This window comes from Camelus ferus, chromosome 30 (assembly GCF_009834535.1).
Source record: "Camelus ferus isolate YT-003-E chromosome 30, BCGSAC_Cfer_1.0, whole genome shotgun sequence".
Lineage (NCBI taxonomy): Eukaryota > Metazoa > Chordata > Mammalia > Artiodactyla > Camelidae > Camelus > Camelus ferus.
The window spans coordinates 22,699,770-22,721,073 of NC_045725.1; the positions used below are offsets into that span (position 1 = coordinate 22,699,770).

A 21,304-nucleotide genomic window follows, 5' to 3' on the forward strand; every position below is an offset into this window, starting at 1 on the left:
TGGCCCAGCAGAGTTTCTAATTTCTCCCTCTGGAACTGGGAAGGGAGGAGAACTTTCCTAAACTAAAATGTATCCCCTCCTTGTGCTATTTTGAACAGTGGAGTTTTATTCCCACTGCTTTCCGAAAACAGAAGCAACCTATTAAGTCCTGTTCTAAGTTCTACTTGTCAGGGTGTGAAAGAATTAAGGTCAACATTTCCGGGGAAGAACTGAAGGGTGTACAAAGACCTTTTTTCCTCCAATGAAACATGAAGGGGCTTAGCCAAACTAGCAAATCTCACCCCCACCCCCCGCGAAAAAAGGCTTTCCTATTAGGTTTTGAGCAGAAGTCCTGTTTAGACATTGAAGTCTTGGTTTCCTGTCCGTAACTAAAAGATACATTAGGAACAACAGTGCCTTACTATTTGTCTTTGACAAATATAATTTGGGCATACAGAGTACGTATTTAGTCTGTACAGTGGTAGTCCAAGTTTTTAACATCTGAGGATAATTATTTTATAGGTTGACCTGATCCAGCAGATTGAAATGATAAAATACAGGTTTACTGTGTTTTACTGGAGATTATTATCCAGAATTGTCTCACAAATCCCAGATATTACCATTTTCCATTCATTCAGTTAATATATGATCCTAACCTCTGACCAAACATGCAATTTCCTTGCATTTTATGAGCACTCAACAATAAAGAAGGAAGTTATATTTCTATATACAGTTCACCGTTAAGAAAAAGAAAAGGTAATAAAATTCCTCGTTAAAAAAAAAAAATCAAAGATAGACCTAATCATTTCTCGGAGCCTGTGCATCAAGTTTTTAGTATTCATCTGTCTGCACACTTTAAATCGTGGGTTCCACAAGCCGGCAAACATTAAATACATTCCAGATGGGAACCAACATCTGCTCAGTTCATCTCTTCATGAACCTGTGGCTGGCGAGGGCTTCTGCTGTGACGATTAGATTCTGGAGAGACTGAAGGGGGCAGGAAAGATCCTAGAAAAACAGCACTGGGGATATGTGTGCTTTCAGCGGTAACATTTTCGTGGACAGTCACTGGGGGTTTTGTGCGATTAAGAAATAGAGGAGGCAAGTGTTGGTGAAAAACTCAGCCTTTGGCTGGCTGGCTGGAGCCCCGTGTCTAAAGCGATGGGGACGAGGGAAGGGAGGCTGTCACTGGAGATTTGCAAACACAAGCCCTTCTTGTTGTTCTGAAGAAGGATTGAAAAGTGGCATGTGATTGTCCACAGTGGTGTTTGAAGAAAAAAACAAGCTTTTGCAGGAGAGTGAAATGATGGACGCTAAAAGGAGATGGAAAAGGAAAATTAAATACAAATTGTCCCCAAATTTAGGGGGACACTGCGGGGTGGGAAATGGGAACCCCAACACGAGCAAACAGGAGTTGTGGCAATTGTCATTTGTGAAGCTCAAGATAAGGGAGAATATCTCCTGAAAAGGCAGCTGCAATGCCAGTCTGTGCGTCAAGTGACAAGGCGGACTTGAAGGGGCCTGTAAGCTGCCCATTAAAACCAAGAGGCTCCTCAACAATATGACAAAGGAGCGGATGCTCCTGCAGGTCCCTTGAGCACTCTTGCTCCTGTGTCTGTGGATGCAGAGAGCCTTTTCCAGATGTGCGACCTCTGGGACCTGGAGGTGGAAGAGCACACACTGACTCTGGGGGGCGTGTGGGAGTCCGCTCCTGTCCCAGCTGCTTCCCGTGTTTGCTGAGGAAGGGACATCAAGGAGAAGGCCCGCAAGGACTCGAACGTGGACTAAATTATGGAAAATTAAGGAAAAATGGGAAGGAAACTTCTGGTAAACAAGGAAACCTGTTGTTTTTCCCTGCTGCATTCCAGAGATCTTTCTTCGATTGTGTGTTATTCTCAATATGCTGGCAAACCTGGCTGGCCCCCGACAAGGACTTCTAGTTACCAGGACAGCAAATTGACCGGCCTCTGTGACTCAGCGGGGTCTCTTCCCCAGGTTCCCCTTCCCCCATCGCCAACAACCCAAGCCAGCAACCTCCTTCCAGCCCTGGGGGCCACTGTACATCGATTCAACCTGGATCATGGCCTAATGGCACCTTCTGGGCACGTGGTCATGGTCAGGGAATTCTGCACCTCTCCCGAAGGGTCAGTTACCTCTGTTTAACAAATAATCTGTGATTTACTATGCAACCCGACTCATTCATCACATAGTTTTAAAATGTCCTGGCAAACCAGGAGCCCACTGTTCTAATATGAACCAGGGCCCTACATTCACTTACTTTGTTTGAAAAGAGGATTTATTCCTCCAGCGAGAGTAACTTTCTTCTTCGAATAGGATACTCACAGGTAAGTGCGGCATGCACCCTGAACAGTCACATCTGAGTGTTAATATGGGGACACCTACAAGACAGTCAGTACACGGCTGTAATTTTTCTCCATCTTCTTGAATCTTCACTCCTCCTCCTCTCCTTCCTTTAATCAAACTTTGGGGAAAAGGTTGGCTAAGAGGACAGAGTATTTTAAATCTATTAGACTGACAAGGAAAAACAATGATCCACCAAGGTCAATATACATTGTTGTCGCCCCCTTTTCACTGATACTGAGGAGTGACAAACTATTTTGGACACTAAAGTATTTTTTTTTAATAAGTAAACTCAACATTTTCTTAGCACTCACCTTGCCCTTTCCCCCTTTTTGATATTCTGCCAAATTTTTAAGACATCGTGAGAGTACCTGATTTCAGAAATCAGAAGTTCCTGAAATATAAGGATGTGAAAGAAAAGTTCCACTGCAGACTCTCCAGGGAAGCACATAAATCAATCCCTCATGTCTTGGAAGGAGAGAAGGGAGAAGGCAGGAAAAGAGTAAAGAAAATAAAAATATATCCTTCTTAGGTCGCCAGCGGTGTTGTGGTTTGTTCTTTAGATGACTTAGCTGCAGGTGCAGACACTGCTCTTGGGCATGATGTCAGGCTGCACTAAGGGTGAACGTCTTTGGGGGCCCCCAGGTCTCTCGTCTCAGTTCTTTTCGGGTAGTCGTCTCCAGAGCTGAAGTCCATGGTCTCTGGGTAGCTGGAAAAATCTTGAGGTAGAAGGAACTCCTCAGCTGAAGAATGAGTCCGGTGCCCGAAACACCTTTTCCTGCAGCTCCGCGATGTCGTTGCGGATGTCAGCCAGCACAAGCAGCAGGAAGTCGAAAGAGCCGGGGGGGCCCTGTGCAGGAGACAGGAGTCAACGCTGGACCTTTGCAGACTCAGCCCTTTGCAAAGCCACTGGCTCCCACGAGCGCCGCGGTGCCGGTCCTGCTGCTTGCTGGCAACTACTCAGTCAGCTGCTGCGCTGCAAACGGAGGAGACAGAAGCAGCCCGGGGACTCTGGACACTGCCTTCTATCCCCTTCACCTCCCGAGGAGCTGTGATGATGCACTCACCTGTCCTCGCTCTAGGCCCTGTCACATCTGGTAGAGCAAAAGGACGTGGGAACACCCTCCTAGGTTATTTTCCCAAGAGCCCTGGAGGACGCTCATGAAGGCAGAGTCGTGGCTAAGAGGCTGGGGTTCTGATGGGCTTGAACCTCAGCTCTGCCCTTACTAGCTGTGTGGTCTTGGGCAAGTTAATGTCTTTGGGTTTCTGTTTTCCATCCTAAAATGGGGATAATAATAGTCCTAGCTTCGTAGGGTTTCACAAGGGTCATGAGTGAGGATTTAATGAATTAATGCACGTAAAGTGCATGGAGCCTGATGCATTTTCAAATATGTTACCTTTTTAAAAATGAAATTATTAAAATGTTTACAAGGATGGTTGACTATAACTAATTTAAATGAATCCAAAGGTATACTGTAATGGCATCTGTTCCTCATTGACCAGGAAAGGTCCAGACAAAGGCTTCCTAATTTTTCTGTTGCCTGGACATCTTTTGTCACTCTATACTATTTACTAAGCCTTCATTTCTATGAAGGGCTATGTGGGGCATGGTGAAATAATGTATGGGCGTGCACGTTCTGAGCCCAATGGTGGCCTGTAATAAATTCTCTGTCTCCCCCCATAACCTCTGTTTTGTAGCTACTACCTTAGAAACAGTAGCTTATGTAACTTGGCAAAGCACTCAGTGATGTACCGAGAGCATTCGGACGTCAATGGATGCTCACCTGTGCTGCACAGGTGTGGGGATGGACACTAGGGATGGACACCAAGTGACATGGCCGTGATCAGTGAGCCAGCAGGTGCAAGAGTGGAGGTGGGAACCCAGATCTCCTACTGCCAAGGCCGAGGCCCTCAGTCTTTCTTCAGAAATGCCATGAAGTTGCCTGAATCATGTGTGCTTTTGGATACCACTAATTTTCATTTTTTATCTCCCAGACACCATACATACATCAAGCTAATTTTGTCTCAGCGGTCCTGAGCAGCCATGCGTGTCTGCACTTTCTTGGAGGGGATGGTCATTGGACCTGCTAGGGTTATACCGCGGGCTAAATTCTTAAACATTCAGAGCTAGGGCTTAACCCTGTGCATCTCCTTCAGGTGCTGTAAGACACACGTGGAAACAGATTCATGGCATACTGGGGCTGTGAACCTTAAGAGAAGACATTCCAAATAAAAGTTAGCCGTGATAAAAGAAAAAAAAAAACAAGAAATGAATTTTCAAAATAAAACCCAACCAGCTGCTAACGGCTTTGGTGATTCTTCTAATCGTGGAGTTCTGTGTAGGCAGGTGGAGTGGCTGCTGGAGGGGACCGGCTTTTGCTAATAAGACCAACTTACAGGCTCATCAGAGCTGCAGCCCTGAGCACCGTCCCACTGGGGCAACAGGACAGGCAGTGCTACTTACTGGAGACCCTCTGGGGCCAGGCGCTCCTCTCTCCCCCTAAAAGCAGAAGGGTCAGGGTTAGCTTTCTGGACCACATGGAGGCCGCCGCCATGTCTCTATTTCGACACCCACCACAACCATCTCCTTGAGCAAAACAAGCAAATACTTCCCACTGGAAATGGACGCCAGCTCGAAGCTGGACTCTGGGGGCCACCCATTTGAACAGAACCGCTTGACTCAAGAGCCTCTTCTAATTCCCCTCCCAGGGCCAAATACTTAGCAACCAGACCTGACCAGAGGAAAGCTGGTGTCCCCGGCCACAGCGTGGCCTAAAGCAACTCGCACTGGCCTCTTCAGGAGGCAAGGGGCGGGCAGCCCCAAAGTGAACCCACCCCCTTGCACAGGATGGAACTTCTGTTCTTGACTTCAGGGTAGCGAAGAGATGGGAACGCACACAAGACAGCCCCGCAGGGAACACTGGCTAACGAGAAAGGCACGTGCCACCATGACAACCAGCAGGCGTGTTTAACATTGATGGGTAATCGTTCTCAGCAGTGGCTTTGGTGATGCTTTCTGATATTATGGCTGCTTCATATTTTAAGAAAATTCGCTTTTTAGATTTTCTTCCCAGCTTTGGGGACAAAAAGTCTACCGGTGTCTCGACTTTGCCACGTGCCCAAGGGGGACAATGACCTGTGCTTGAGCTTTCCACGATGCCTGCATAGGAGGCTGAAACTAAGAAACCCGATGCTTGTAAGGACTGCTTAGAAGACTTACCTTAGAACCATCTCTTCCCGGGGCACCCGGCGGACCCTACAAGACAAAGGGGTCTAGGTTAACAGCAGGAACACGCTTCCCCCAACCACAGTGAGCGGATCTCTGATGAAATACTGACCACAGGGCCCCTCCTGCCTTGCTTAATGTGGGACAGATCAGGAGACGGTCCCATCGGTCCCATTGAGCCCCGGGGGCCGGGCTGCCCTGGAGGGCCTGGCGTCCCCGGGAAGCCTGGGCTCCCCTTCGGTCCTGGAGAGCCTGCAAGCAAAGAAGACCTCGTTAGCTCCTCATTAGCCCACGGGGAGGACAAGGGCCCCAGCTGACGGACAAGAGTCCAGGAGCCCCTTTCCGACACTCCTCTTTGCACTCTGCCCTTCTCCTTCTGACCTCTCCACCTAATTAGATGTCTTAAAGACATTTTACACTTAACAGGACCAAAAATGGACTGCCCCGTTCTTTCCATGGACCTCCAGTCACCTGTTGACTCAAGCTGGACACCTGAGAATCTTCTTCAAGATGTCCCTATTTCCACAAGCTCCTTGTCTGATCAGTGACCCGTCCTATTCATTTCACCTCTTTAATGTCTCGTGACTCTCTGTTCCCCCGCACCCCTCCTTCTCAGCAGGGCGGTGGTTAACACAGCTGGATGGCGGTTTGGAGTACAGGTTTCAGCCTCAGAGGGACCTGCCCTGAATCTTGGATAAGTTGCTTGACCTCTCTGAATCTCAGTTTCTCATCCCTAAAGCAGGGCTAAGATACAGCTACCTTATAGAGCGGTTGTGAGCAGCAAATGGGATCTGAGATACATGCACACATCACTTAGCACAGTACCTCACACAGAGAGGCACTAAAAAACCGAACAAACAAAACCCCCAGACCCCTCAAAACTCTGTTAGGCCTTCCCTTTCTTAACTTTAACTCTCGCCTCCCAGCTGGTCCCTCTGTTTCCCATCAGTCTTGTCCATCCCTCACCTGCTCCTCACGCTTCCATCTGCATGTTCCTTCTAGAACAAGTCTCACTCTATAACTTTCCTACTTCAACCCCTTGGGGCAAAAGCCCCAAGCCACTGACGTGGGGCAGCAAACGCCCCTGAAGGACGTAGACGTCTCCTACTCCTGGGGAGAGGGTAGCACGCTCTCCCGCTCAGGCTCTGCTGCAGACACGAGCCAGAGTGGGGCCGCCACAGGTGGGCAGACGATCTCGCCCCGAGGCCTGGATGCAGCTGGACCAGGAGAACTGAAACCCCCCCGACCCCCGCAACTCTGCCCTGGAGTAGTAATTCACAGCAGGCTACCCCTGGGGCAGAGCCAGAACGTGCAGAGAGAAGAAGCCTGTGTGGCACAGGTGTGCAGGGGCCGCTGGAAGCTGGGAACCACTGAGAAAAATCCATCTGCACCCTGGGTCCCCACTAAGCCTGTAGGAATTTGAAAACGTGAAGACATGGACCACGAGAGGCAGAGATAGTGACCACACCCCACCACGCAGCTCAGTGCTCCATTAGATGGACCCCACTCTCCTTGCTGGCAGCCTGACAAAGAAGAGGACACCCACCTCCAGGAGTAACTCCTGCCTACCCCTGTCTCTGCTGGTCCTCTCCAGACCATATCTGGCATTCGTCCAAAGTTTTGAGATTATATATTAAAAAAAAAAAGCAAAAAACCCCCACAAAAACTAACCCAAAAATCTCCCCCCTCCAAAAAAAATTTAAACAAGCCTCATGTTTAAGAGGTAGAGCAATCAGCAGAATCAGACTCAGAGGCGACCCAGATGTTAGGGTTGTCACACAGCGACTTTGACGTCACAACGCACGTTACAGGTGCTGGTGGAAAGGACAGCTCGCCTAAACAGATGAAGGGGTTTCAGGTCTATTTCTGCCTTTGTCATCTGTGCTTCTGGTGTCGTGTCCGAGGGTCACTGCCGAGTCCGCTGGCACGGAAGCCGTCCCTTAGGTATTCTCCTAGGAGTTTTAGTTTCAGGTCTTACATTCAGTTCTTTAATCCATTTTGTCTATGATGTAAAGTCAGGTCTAACCTCGCTCTTCTGCAGATGGAAGGACGTTGGGTTTTAACTCGCTTTAGTCTGTCAGCTTTGTGAGGGCCTGGGCTGTGTCTGAAGTGTCGGGACACTGCCGGAGAGGCCCAGGCACAGGGAAGGCTGCTCAGTAAGTGCTTCAAGGCAAAGGGCAGCCCCGAAGGCGGGGCTGCCTGCTGCGCCGTAATTGCTCCCCAGCGCTGCGATTCCTCCCTTTCAAACGCACACAGTAAAGACTCTTCATCACACCCGGCTCCTGCTACTGGCCGTGCACAGGGACGGGATGGAACGACTTTCAGGCACTGGGAAACAAACCAAAACAAAGCAAAGAAACAAGCAAAGACTGCAGACCTGTCAGACTTGGGGGAGTCTCTTCTAGCTCACACAAGAATGAAGCCAAGGTTAAAGGCAGTCAACGTCCCATCACACATGCCTCACAGCCCTGCTCTCAGTGCTGGTTCCAGCTACAGCCTGAAAGAGTGTATCTGGGAAGGGGACCAGATGCCCTCTTATGACTAAATACTTAACCTCTAACAGCTCAAGTACAGGCCAGAGAAAATCTCTTACCTTTATTTCCACAATCAATGAACCCCTGAGATCACAATGTCAAGTGCCTTTAAAATGTGGGGCTTGGACAGTGCCAGCATCACCTTAGATGTGACAGTCGGGGGTGGAGGGAGAGTGGCAACCACTCCCTCAACGCCAGAGCCAAAGGATTCCAACCCAGTGCAGCTTCCTGAACTGGTGCCCCGGTCTCTGATGCACCACAGGAGGCAGGACTGGAATTTTAGTTGAGGGTGAGAGAAACATTCTCTCTCTAGCTGCTCTAACACCCCTCAACGGAGGGCATCACAAACTGTGAGGCTAGAAATAAGGTGTGAGAAGGAAACAGAACTGGAGGAGAAAGCACGGGCCAGAGCTAATCCTCGGTCACTCTGCTCCGTCAAGGACCCTGGACAGCTCAGACCAGGACAGAAACCAGATGGGAGAACTCATTCACTCAGAAGAAAGACAGCCAACGGCTCCCCTGTTTCTAGTCTGTCCTGGTTGGAGCGAGAGGTAGACTGGCCTGGAGACGAAACTCCTCCAAGGAAGCAGAGCAAGAGCATTGTCTTAGAGAAGGATGGAGAACCCTGTGGCAGGGATCAATTTGTAAGGAGACACCCAAGTCTACTTAGAAGACGCAGGAGGCTGCCTGTGTGTGGCATCTGCCGGAGACAACTCCACCATGACCCAGAGTAGCTCAGACCAAGGGAAGGAACAAGAGGATAAACCAAAGTTCTGGACCAGCTCTCGGTCTCTGTACAGAGACCCAGGCCACCTGTGTTTTGATGGAAACCAGGAGATGAGGATGTAAGTGCAGAGGAAAACGCATAGTTTGGGAAGCATTCTGAGCTTCTGTACTTGCTGACCTTCCAACCTTAAATCTGCTGTGTCCTTCCTGCTTGGACCAGTCCTACCTTTCGTGTCCTTCCGTGTCTGGCTCACACCCCAAGTCCTCTGATCCCTGTCGGCTACAGCGACCTCTCTCTGCTTTCAGCTTCCATAGCAGGAGGCACCTGCGCACTTATCTGGGGGCGAGCAGAGACTGCTCTGTTTGCTTTCACTCTGTGTGTCTAGTCTCCCCCGTTAGAATGTCCGGAGGTTATTCACACTACCTAGCACACCACTCAGCAGTAAGAATCAGGGATCAGACATCCATGTTTTTGAATCATTCGCTAACACTAATATTTTCTTCACCGGTGTGGAAAAAAAAAAAACAAACCCTATTGATCTACCTATGGAAGAACTCCCAGTAAAATATAAAACAGCCTGTCACTATTTCTTAAAGTTCTTGCTGTGTGTTTCCTGATGGGATGACAGAATGTTAAAGATTTTCTTCAAAGTAACCATGGTAAATCTCCAGAACAGGATCCTGAAGAAGCCAGACAAAAAAGAACAGATTTATTGCTATGATGTTCTGGAACAGACAAAACTGCAGTGAGAGAAAGCGGGTCAGGGGCTGCCAGGAGCTGGGGATACAAGTTGCAAGTGGGCACAAGGGAAATTTCTGGGGTGACGGAAATGCTCGAGATCTTGACGCAGACTAGACACAAGGTGGTGGTAAGTGCTTGATACAGGGCGTATACATCCTTCGAAACTCATCGAGCTGTAACTCAAGTGGGTACATTTCATGGCATAGAATTGTATCTCAATGAGGTTGACTTCTAAAGAAAAATATATAGAGAGATATAAAAGTAACTACCTGAGTAAGTGTTCCTGAATAACAGGGAAAGGATGAGAGAGGGCTGGGGGAGAGGGGAAGCGGGGCCGGCCAGCAGTTGCCAGCGCCGGGTGATGAGACCAAAGGAGCTCACTAGTTTATCAACCATCATCCGTGTTAATGCGAAAAATAGTTTTCATTTTGTTTCTCTGTCTTTTAAGATGATCTTCAAGAGTCTTAGCCAAACTCAAGACAATGACGTTTTTCTCCCTGATGACCACTGGTTATGAGAGTCTCTCAGGCTTGACCCAACGTCCCCAGGCACTCTTGTCTCCCACGTGTGGGAGCTCCCTGGACCCTGGCTTCTGCTCCCACCCATGGAAGCTTAAGAACTCTGTCCGGCCCCCACTAAACCGGAGCTCTGGGCAGGCCTTGGCTGGTGACCCTATCATCCTTTTACACTCTCCCTTACTCACCGGGAGGGCCCTGTCCTCCAGGCAGGCCAGGAGGTCCTGGAAGGTAGGTGTTCGAGGCCAGGACCTTGTCACCAGTGATGTACTTGCCTAGGTCGGCGGCGCTGTTGGGGAGCAGGGCAATCTGCAGAGAGAAGAGGAGCCTCGGTCAGGAAGCAATGGCCCCACTACCGGGGAAGTTCTCTGCCCTTGTGCTGTCTGCAGAGGCCACAGAGCCTTTTCATGGTCCTTCCCCTTTATCCGAGCAGTCAGAGCTCAGACGGGCTGTAGCGGCGCTCCTTCTCAGCCCAGACACCTGCTGGTGACAGCAGCGTGCGTGGGGTCTCTCAGCCGGTTGTCGGGGAGCCTGGATCAGCTCCAGCTCCCCTAGATTATCACTAGACACATTCTCACCATAATTAATACATCTACCTGTTTCAGATTTCCAACTTATTAACTCCTTTACATCTCAAATATTTGAGAACCTGCTATGTGCCAGGCCTTGTGCTTGGTTCTAAGGCAACAGTGGTGACCAAGACACGGTCCTTGCTCTTAAAGGTCTCTTAGCCTTGGGAGCCAGGACCAAAATATGGCTTACAGGCCACTGCTCGCTCAGGTGTCTGGGAGCCAGTGGGAACCAGTCACTGTGATGGTTTTAAGATGTGCCCACAAATTTTCAGACACGCCTCCCTTTAAAGGTGGAGGTTCATTCTCTACCCTCCGAGTACGGGCTGTACTTAGGGACTTGATTCTAATGAACAGAAGATGATGTAAGTGATGGTGTGTGGCTTCTGGGACGAGGTCATAAAAGGCACTGTGCTTCCACCCGGCCGGCTCTCTAGGATTTCAGGGTCTCACTCTAGGGGAAGCCGGGGAACCACACGTGTGAAAGACTTTTGCATTCCTTGAAGTCAGGAATCGGTGAGACCTCTGGTAAGAACTGAAAGCTCTGGCCGTCCATTTCCTCATCGATGACACACACCGTCAGGACTGTGAGGATTACACGAGGAAGAGAACGTTGGTGCCCAGCACGAATAGCCCCCAGGACCTCAGGGCACTTGCCTTGGCAGTAACAAAGCAGGGAGATGGAGGAAACAGTGAGCCTGGGACCCATGTCTGGAACTTTCTCCAGGGGGTGCTTTTCTTTTTTTTTTCCTTTTCTTGGAGTTTTTACTGAAATCCATCCAGCTCACGGGGCAAGGAAGCTCAGAGGGCAGAAAGCTCAAAGAGGCACCAACACTCTCTTCCAAAGGGTCCCACAGGGGCTTAGGAGCCCCTTAGCTAGTATGAAAATCCTTGGGTAAGAACAGCCTTGCAGATCCATAAGCTAGAAGATTCCTGAACACCCAGTGCCTTCTGGATAAATGGTCTTCCTCCACACTTGGAGAAGACCTAGCGTTCCCTGAAATATGCAAGGAAAGGCACACAGTACCCCTGCAGTCATCACTCAGAATCCAGGAGGGGAAACCGTAAGAATTCAAACCTTGTGCAAGCTGAAAGTCAGCTTTGCACAACTTCATGTCAGGGTTCATGGTTCGAAGTCACCATCCAGGACCCAGCTGCATTCTAAGGTTTCATTTACAACGGTGCTGGTATCACTATGTCACACTGAGAAACCACTCCAACCTGTGAACCCACACCCGGGTCCTGGGGTGGAAAGGGAGGGAACCGAGTGAGGAATTTACAAGAAAATCTACTCTAACTAGAGGACAGTGGGTCAATGTGGCCCCTGAAGGCTGGTCCAGTTTTATTATCTGCTTCCAATAGAAAAATTGAAATGCAGATCCCACCTGTGGGCCTTGGTATCAGGCAGACTTAAGGTTTAAATCTCAGCCCTGCCACATTCTACCTGTGGGATCTCGATAAGCAATGTAACCTGGACTTCATCACCTATAAAATGAGGATCGTATAACCACCTCGTTTATAATAACTGCCCTTATTAAAAGGGCGGCTGGGAGGGTGAAAGTGATGATGTCTTTTTTTTTAATTGAGGTATAATCAGTTTACAATGTTGCATCAATTTCTGGTGTACAGCATACTTTTTCAGACATACATATAGTCTTGTTCAAATTCTTTTTCATTATAGGTAACTACAAGATATTGAATATAGTTCCCTGCGCTGTACAGTAGAAACTTGTTAACCTACTTTATATATAGTAGTATCTGCAAATCTCAGACTCCCAATTTATTCCCACCTACCCTCTTTCCCTGTCCTGGTAACCATAAGTTTGTTTTCTATGTCTGTGAGTCTGTTTCTGTTTGGTAAATAAGTTCATTTGCATTTCACAAAAACATTTTATTGGAAAATAAAAGCACAGAATCTGGAAACCCCACAAAATAAATACACATCTTAGAGAATTACCACATGACAAGCATCCTGTTGATGAAGAGCTACGTCAACTATCAGAACTTGGCCTGTCACCAGCAGCCCATCCATGTGCCCTGACCAATCACAGCCTCCTCCCCCTTCCCTCAAAAGTAACTACTCTGATTTTAATCACTTCCTGTGTTTTAAAAATTCATGTACCACCCACCCAACTGGGCATGCCTACACACTAAGGCTCAGTCTTGCCCATAAAAAAAATCATACTTTTTTAAAAGTTTCTTTTAACCTGCAGGTTGCTGCTCCACCTCCTTTTTTTTCCTTATAACGTACCCACTGAAGAACCCAGGGCGTTTGCCCCACAGAGCCTCCCCAGGTGGGATTTTGCTGACTGTGCACTTGTGCTGCCCTTCAGCACGTCTGCAGACCGTCTTATACCAGGGGGTTGGCCATGGTCCAGGACACCCAGTCACCTGCTTCTTAGCCAATGTTTACTTGGGCAGATGTCCTATGTTCTTTTTGGAACAGATGGCACCAGCAGCAATGAGAGGAAGTTAAAAATCAAATGACAATCCCAACAGTGGCACAGGAGCAGAAGTGGGAAGACCAGGTCTGGGGGCCAGCCTGCCTCTTGGGGGGTGACTGCACCTTTCGGACAATACGAGCATCAGGGTGAGAACTGAACAGGCTCCTGGGCATAAAGCCGCTTTACTAACCGCAGGGCACACTGCATTCCAACAAGCACCTTGCGAAACGAGCTGCTCCTCAGGACGTTCTTTGAACATCAGCTTTAGCTCAGACCTGCCACGAGGCACGTGCAGGGGAACTCAGCAGAAGGCCATTCCAGGCCCACCCAGCGCTGAGAGCTCCCGTGGGACTGAGAAGCGCAGTACTGCATCTGGGTGCAGCCCTGCCACGAGGCCTTTAAGGGTGACACAAAATTTTCAACTTCTTTTTAACATTTCTTCTTTTGTGTGTCATAAAACGTTGCAGGGGAGCTTGGGATTTGCAGATACAAACATTACTATATATAAAATAGATCAACAGCGAGGTCTTACTGTAGAGCACAGGGAACTATATTCAATACTTTGTAATATGCTATAATGAAAAAGAATACAAAAAATATATACACATGTATTAATGAATCACTATGCTGTACACCAGAAATTAGCACAACACTGTAAATCGACTATATTTCAATTAAAAAAAAAAAAACAACACTGCAGGGAGGTTAAGGGAAATCCAGATGATTTAGTAACTGAATTTCTGAGCTAGCAAGACTGAGCAGCACCGACCTTCAAGGCCGTTCAGGCTGCTAAGAGCTTCCCCAGAGCTTTTGGATTATTGACTGTCCAGAGAAGAACACTGAGGACAGTGTTAGGCCTTGAGACGTTAATCAACTGCCTCCCCCAGGCCCTACTCCTCTGGCCTGTGAAATACAAACTTCTTCCATGAACCTTTTTTTTTTTTTTTTTTTTTTGGATTTCCTCAATAAGTATTAGTACTGATCCAAGTTCACCCTGAGGATGTCTGTGTGGGATGCACAATTCACAACTGTGTCTATGCTGCCACACGCACAAGGTTTTCAGCCTGGTCTCCCTGTTGGATCACAAAGCAGGATTTACACATCATATATAAATGTGTATGTGTGTGTGGCATATAGATGTATACATATGGCATATATATATGGGATATATATGCCTCCGTTGAAGTTGATAGATTGTCACCACCCATGCACAAAGGTCTGCAAAATCATTTCTCTTCTCAGCCCACGACCTCTGGTTTCTCTGAGCTCTGGATCTCATCAGGGGCTGCCTGCATGTGTGTTGAACATGGAAAAGCAGTACTGTCTTATGCTTATCCTTCTGCCCTTTACAACAACTAGATGCCAAAGTTAAACAGATGATACACACCTCTTTGATGTATTAAGAGCCCTGAGTGAAAGCCATTTAATAAACACACCAGCAAGTTTATGTCTTACCAACCTAAGAGCAATTTCTGAGTTGCTGACAGACTGGTGAATTCACTGACCTTAGTTATAATAAACACCATCAACCTGGGTCCAGGACGGTTTTTCAAGATTTCAGGTCACTAGTCCATCAGAGGGGCATTACTCACAGCACAACATTACTAGAAATCTGATACTCTGTCAGGCACGCCTTTGCAAGGGCCATGGGAGCCTCTGAGAGCGGGTGTCACTCCTCACCCTCAGTGACACGAGGTATCCAAGCAGCTGCTTTCCAAGATGCGTGGAACCCAGACAAAGCAGAGGCCATAACTTTCTTTTAAAACAGAGGTACCAGGGATTGAACCCAGGACCTCGTGCATGCTAAGCACGCACTCTACCACTGAGCTACACCTCCCTCCACCCCAAGCCATAACTCTTAAAGGTGAAAGATAAAGCCACTACAGAAATTCATCACCAGCTACAGAAGTTTATAAAGATGTTGTCTATTGAAGGAACATAGACAAATTGTTCCACTCTATTCAGAATCATGTAAGTCACGTAAGGGCCATGTGTTTAAGTAGTTATTTTACAAAAAGTCACACCAGTCACGGCCTATCCTCTCTACCGCTTTGTCACGTGCCCCTTACCTGGCCATGTTTTAATAGTAACCTAATTGATTCCGCCTTCCTTGTTCTGCTGACCTTTAGATGGTCAGCTCTGAGGCTGGGTGGATGACGCATCTCAGTCCAAACCGAGTCGGCACTGACCTCAGTGCACGCTCCACGAGGCCTTGGGTGACATTTTCTTACTGTTTCTGACGTTTCTCCACTTCATCCCCATCAAGGCCTGATCTCCTGCGAGGCGCTCGCCTGCCTGGCACGTACCTTCTGCTTCAGCTGCAGCACCGTCTGCTTCATCTGGTGAAACTCCTTGCACGTGGCACAGCAGGTGCCGGCTCTCACCGCCGTGTCTGCCTTCTCGTCGTGCCCTGAGAGAGGGGACAGGCTCAGGTCTGTCTGGGGCCTGGAGGACACCCAGACCCAGGGAGACAGCATCGGGAAGCGCCATCCCCGGGGCAGGCCGGCCGAGGCTGAACCGTGTCCGGGACGAGGGCTGGCGACTTGACTGCAGCGTGCCCAGGTCACTGGGGAGCTGGGGAGGGGCCCCCCGCTCCACTCTGGCCTCAGCTGTTTCCACTTAGGCCCCAAGTCTTCCTTTCATGTGGGGAAACATGAGCCCTGTCTTTTTATGAAGAGGCAGAATCTATCAACCAGATACGACTTACACTCCCCTCCAAGGGCCAACGTTCACATGCCATAAATTACTCGCTCGTCAAACCCAGGCAATGGGACTTCTGGGCACAGAGCTCACCACGCTGGTTTTTAGCACCTCTGCTAATCCAGCTGTTCAGAGGAAGCACAGCCAGGTCAGGCGGGGTCACAGATTGGGGCTGGACACCGACCACCGAGGAGCTGTAAAGCCAGCTGGACACGCCCACTGGGGCCCCATGGAACCACCACTGGGAAGGGTCCCAATGCCATCTCACAGAGCACCAGGAGCTCCATGGGCTTTTTGTAAAATGGTACTCGGTTGAAGAATGGGTGCGTTAAATGGTGACATGACCAGTAACCACACGACCTTCATTGTACTGGCACCTAAATGGGCCACATCAGCCTGTGCAGTGGGGACACAAGACAGCTGAGGTCATTTGCTACCGATGAGGAGGTGCAGACACCCCGGGTCTCTGTCCAAGGTAGCGGTGTGCATGCGATATGGGCTGAGAGTGAGTCTGAGGGGGAGGGGGAGGGGGAGTTTGGTCTGGTGGGGCAGGCCAGCCTGACACCCAGGCAAGTGTCAACTCTCCTGGCTTAGAAGCTCTTTGGTATTGGGCCAGATGTGCTTGTGTGACAGGTAATAACCAGTAGGATCTCCAAGTAGCCAGGGACAGTCCAGCGATGACTCTCCAAGTCATTTCTTATGCTTCTTGGCCCACATGCCTTTCTTCTCACTGTCCTCCCCTCTGGGAAGCCCACTCCACTGTCTCCATTTGTGGACTCCCACCACCCATCAAGACCCAGTTCAAGTGTTCCACAAAGCCCACCCTGTCCACCCCCACACAACCGTAACACTGGAATAGTAATTCCTCTGTGCAGCAGCAACATGGGGGTATCCGTTCTCAGATACTTTCTCAATGGAGATCCTCTCCACTAATGATGTGGTCATGTGTCCCTGACCGAGATCATGTTAAGGGAGGGCATCACTTAACATTGGGCTCCAACAGGTTCAGATTTTAAAGGTGCAGTACTACTGGATTAGCCACAGGGGGGCGTGGAGCTCTAATTTTTTCTGACGTTGAGCCGGCTACACATGCTAAGCATTGGAAAGAGAATTCCTGAGATACCGTATTAGTAATATTTAACAAGCTTGGAAAAACTGAAGAATGTTCTCAACATATTTCATATGGGCAGAGTCACCAAGTGCACTGGGTTTTAAAAGTTGATTGTGCAGATCTGTGTGCCCTGATGGCAGTTCTCAACCTTGGCGGCACACGGAAACCACTGGGGAAAGGAAGGCGGCTGCGTTTAAAAATCCCACTGCCCGTGCTGCGCCCCGCTCAGCTGGGGGTCACCACAAGGGAACAGTATCAGCCTTTTTTAAAGCTCCCCAGGTTGAGAATGGTTAATCTGTGGATTAGTGGAGCACAAAAGTTATAAGAAACACCTGGCCATCTCTGTAATAATGATGTTGGGGATCACGGGTCACTTTATCAGAAAGTAAACAAAAGTTGAAAAATAGAGTCAGGCAAGCTAATTAACTCTGGAGCCAACATGTCCTTAATTTGTCTCCTCATCGGTGCTACAGACGCCCTGGGGTGACCACACTGGCTCCACACAAACTTGGAAAGAGAAAAAAAATCAAAGTGATCGAGTGTGCCTTTCATGCCTACTACCGGATGGCTTGTGTCACCACGCCCATGGGTGCACGGCCACCTTTCAAGGCCACCCCCCTCGACCTTCCACTGGCTTCCCAAGCAATGAGCTGAAGCTGTGTTTGACTTTAAATTCCTCTGACAATAACATTGCAGATACTGGGCAATGCAAAGGTTTAAAAAATAAAAAAAGGAACGGAAGATTTAGATCACATGTGTTTATACTCAATAATCACTCTCTCCTTTAAAAAATGACAGTGATGAAATATTGGGCTTATTAATTAGTCCAAAACAGCTGAAACTGCTTATCTTGCCTTGGATGTTCCAGATACTTCTGAGCTGAATCTCTGGATGTTAATTATTCATCTTTTAGACACTGGAGGGGAAGTTCTTGATTTAGAAGGTGTTGAGGCTGGGCATGCCTTTGAGCTTTGGCACTTGCAAATGCCGAAGGACAAAGAAACGAAAACCGCACAGGGATTCACGGGGCTGGTAGGGCTTTCCCTGCTTTACTGATGCTCAGTCGCACCAAATTGTGAAAAAGACCTGCAATGGTTAAAGGGTCTTCAGAGCTCATCTAGTCCATCTAGTCCCTCATGTCCACAGAGGAGGAAACTGAGGCTCAGAGAGCTGCCCAGTGACACCCAGCCAGTTAAGACTGAAGCAGCTCTGGCTAACAGCTCCCCTCGCAACTTTCAAGCCAAGGAACCTTCCACTGCATCGCAGTCGTCAAAGAGATGAGTCCAAGACACTTGCTTTCTGCTGCCCAAACCATCAAAACCAGCCCCTCCCACCCCAACCCCAATCAATCCCAGGGTGACAGAGCAGGATCTTATGGGGTCTTCTGGGGACAGACTCCTCCCCCATATCCTCTACTGTAGCTCCTCTCCGAAGTACCTATGTCAAGAGTGACCATCTGGTACTTGTAACTGCTTACCTGTACGGTAGTTTAAATGGCTTTTCTCGTGTTCTTGCTGACCAGGTCTGGACTGGAGAGAAGGGGGATTGGGTGGCCCGTATGGGGACCATGCATCGTGCCTTCATTTTGCTCCTGACACCTCTGAAACTGCAGTTGGGTTATTTTGTGCATCTTATTCATAACTCACCCCAACTACTTACGTCTGCAGTTATTTTTAGCCCCTTATAGGTTTCTTTGTATTCTGTTGCACTGCAGAGAGGTTCCAGGCCTCAACCTGCCTAAAATGCCAGAAGCATTTATCAGCCTGACTTTAAACCGCACAAGTTTTTCTCTGGAGTTCTTTTCCATAGGCCCCTTTCCTAAGCACCCTTTGTTCTCAGCACAGGAATATTAGGAGAGTCCCAAACCGGAGGTGAATGTCATGCCCAGCAGAGGGAAGGGGGCCACTGCATCCAAAAACAAGAATGACTTTGCAATGATTTGTTACCCTGTATATGATCTCTTGAACTCTTATAACCACCCCTGCCTCCACCTGCCTTCTCTCCTCAGCAGGCTCACAGTCCTGAGGCCACTAGCCCACTGTGACCTCCTTTTCCTGGGCAAAGAAATGAAGTTGCCTTTTCTGCTTCATACAGAACTCTGTCCTTGAGTCTCAATTCAGTAAGCAGGGTCCGAAGGCCAAGTCTGAGCAACAACATCACTTGAGTAATGATTCTAATGTTCAGGGCATAGAACGTGCCTGTCTTTTCTCATAATTTTCATTATGTATGAATTACTCCCCTTGGTCCTTGCCCCCTGATGTCATTGGTTACCAGTGTTGGAATGTTTTTCTTAGTAAAGCACTAAAACCAAATGCTAGTCCTCAGTGCCCACATGGTGAACTCAGCAGAGACTAGTCACTGAGTATTAAATACTGAGAAATTCTTTTAGAATGCTGCTGCTGCGGGTGGGCAGTATGATACAGCAGACAGCGGTACTGTTTGGATGCTGTGAGATTTGGAGGAGGAGGGAGGACAAAGAGGAAAGAATTCAAAGCCTAGGCTAATATGTGCAGTGAGCTTTGTGTTACAGTACAGCTCAGCAGTATAACCACCAGGCAGTTCTAACAGATTAAACAGGAGGACATGTCCCATTTAGATCACCACAATCAGAACAGACTGTCTCTCTGTAGGGCAGAATGGGAGCGTATCGGCCTGTTTTCATTTATGAGATGCTCTGTAGTCTGTGGCCAACAGTTCTCCTCTGGACTTCGGCTGCTTCATCTGGCGATGACACCATCCTTGCTGAATGTTGATCAGATGACCTATCAAGTTCGGGGCCCCAGGGCTCAGCTCTTTGATGCGCATGAGTTAGAATTTCCCAAACTGTGTTTTTCAGGACACCATCATCTGTGAGGTGTTCAGAAGTGTTTGAGAAAATAATTTTGGGAAGTGTAAGTTTAACCAAAATTAACTTCTTTGGCGACAATCTCATAGGTTTTTAACATACTCACATCATGAATCCTTAAGAAGTGGGTGCAGTAATGCATTCTCCCCAAACATCTGAACACAGAACCTTCCAAACAAAGAAAGGCTTATTAACACTTCCCAGGACCCCAAAGTCCTACAGAAGACAATGTGGGAAAACACTGTAATTAGTGGCTGATAAAAGACGTCTTTAAATGAAACAGTAGATAAAGTGCAGAACAAATTAATGCTCAGAGCTTTTACTGACTTCAGCCTTGGAGGTGAAGCTGGGCATCACTTTAATACTGCTCTTCATCTCTTGTCCTGAAACTTTCTGTGCGCTTGAAAATTTTTTTAAGAAGTATAATTCATCTCTCAGGAAAGGGATCAGAAATGTGGTCCCAGGGCTGACTCAGCACCGAAGTGATGGCTTATTTCAAAGCTGCCGTGAGAACTTCCCACGCCCCAGCGCTTGGGTTGGGCCCCTCTCTGGACCCTCACTGCCCAAGAGCGAGGCAGGCAGTGAGCGCCTCCCACCAAGACCCACCTGTCACTGCCTCCGGCTCGGACCCTTCCTGGGGTACCACACAACAGGCAAGGGGACTCTAGAGGGATGAGGTCAGAGAACCTAGGAGTGACTTCAAGAGGTGGAGGCCGCTGGAGACCAAAGAACAAGTCGATTCCGCCTGTAAAATCTTCCCCTAGGCTCTGGAAATTCCATCAGACTCCTCTGGTCTCTGCGAGTTAAGGTCGGGTCTCTGGGCAGATGACTGCCCAGCCGGGCGGGAGGTGCTCGCGGGCGGGCCAGCTCCTCTTACTTGGAGACGCTCACCACTCAGTCCCGCCCTGATGCTCATCAGCGTCGCTGCCGCCTCCGATGGCTCCCTCCACCCTGACTTGCTCAAGGCTGCCCTTCACACCTACATAAACGAGGTGTCACCTGAATGGAAATCAGGAGGCCGAAGCACAACAGGGTGACCGGGTTGAGGACCCCTCAGCCCAAGCCCAGCGGCTCCCGAGCTCAGAGCCCAGCTGGAAATCCAACCCCAAGACGAAAAGCTCAAAATCTGCTTTCTTCTTGCTAATTCTCGTCAGCCCCCACATTAATGTATCAGCAGCTAAAAGGCTGCGCCTCGTTTTCCAGTGAAATTCTTCCTTCCCACAAAGGTCAGAAGCCAAGAGGTAAGATACACTTCCCACTTCTCCCCGCCCCCAACCCTGCCCATTGTGGGACAAAAGCAAAGTGATTTTAACTTTGAATAATCATCAAGTGGCCTGAAAACATTTTTTCTCCATCAACCCTGATGCCAAAAAGACAGTTTACCCCTGCTTTAAGCATTTCTGGGCGCTCAGGCTCCACATGCTTCCGGCTTCCCAAAGTGTCACGCCAAGCCCTGGGACTCACTCCAATGATTCCCAAATTGGCCAGTCCTGAGCTGGCTCCAATTAGACATTTTGTATGACTTCATATGTATGGTGGCTTCTTTGTGACT

The 21,304-nt window shown here is 48.7% G+C and overlaps 1 protein-coding gene across 1 annotated transcript in view; it reads right to left on the reverse strand.

The window, feature by feature from the left end:
* Positions 1 to 534: 534 nt before the first annotated feature.
* Positions 535 to 21,304, reverse strand: part of CCBE1 (collagen and calcium binding EGF domains 1) — a 175,658-nt gene continuing 154,888 nt past the window's right edge. Inside the window, 7 exon segments of the mRNA XM_032470346.1 lie at positions 535 to 3,108; positions 3,110 to 3,190; positions 4,805 to 4,840; positions 5,561 to 5,596; positions 5,679 to 5,818; positions 10,272 to 10,392; positions 15,403 to 15,506. Of these exon segments, the coding sequence (XP_032326237.1) occupies positions 2,956 to 3,108; positions 3,110 to 3,190; positions 4,805 to 4,840; positions 5,561 to 5,596; positions 5,679 to 5,818; positions 10,272 to 10,392; positions 15,403 to 15,506 (671 nt within the window). The 3' untranslated portion in view covers positions 535 to 2,955.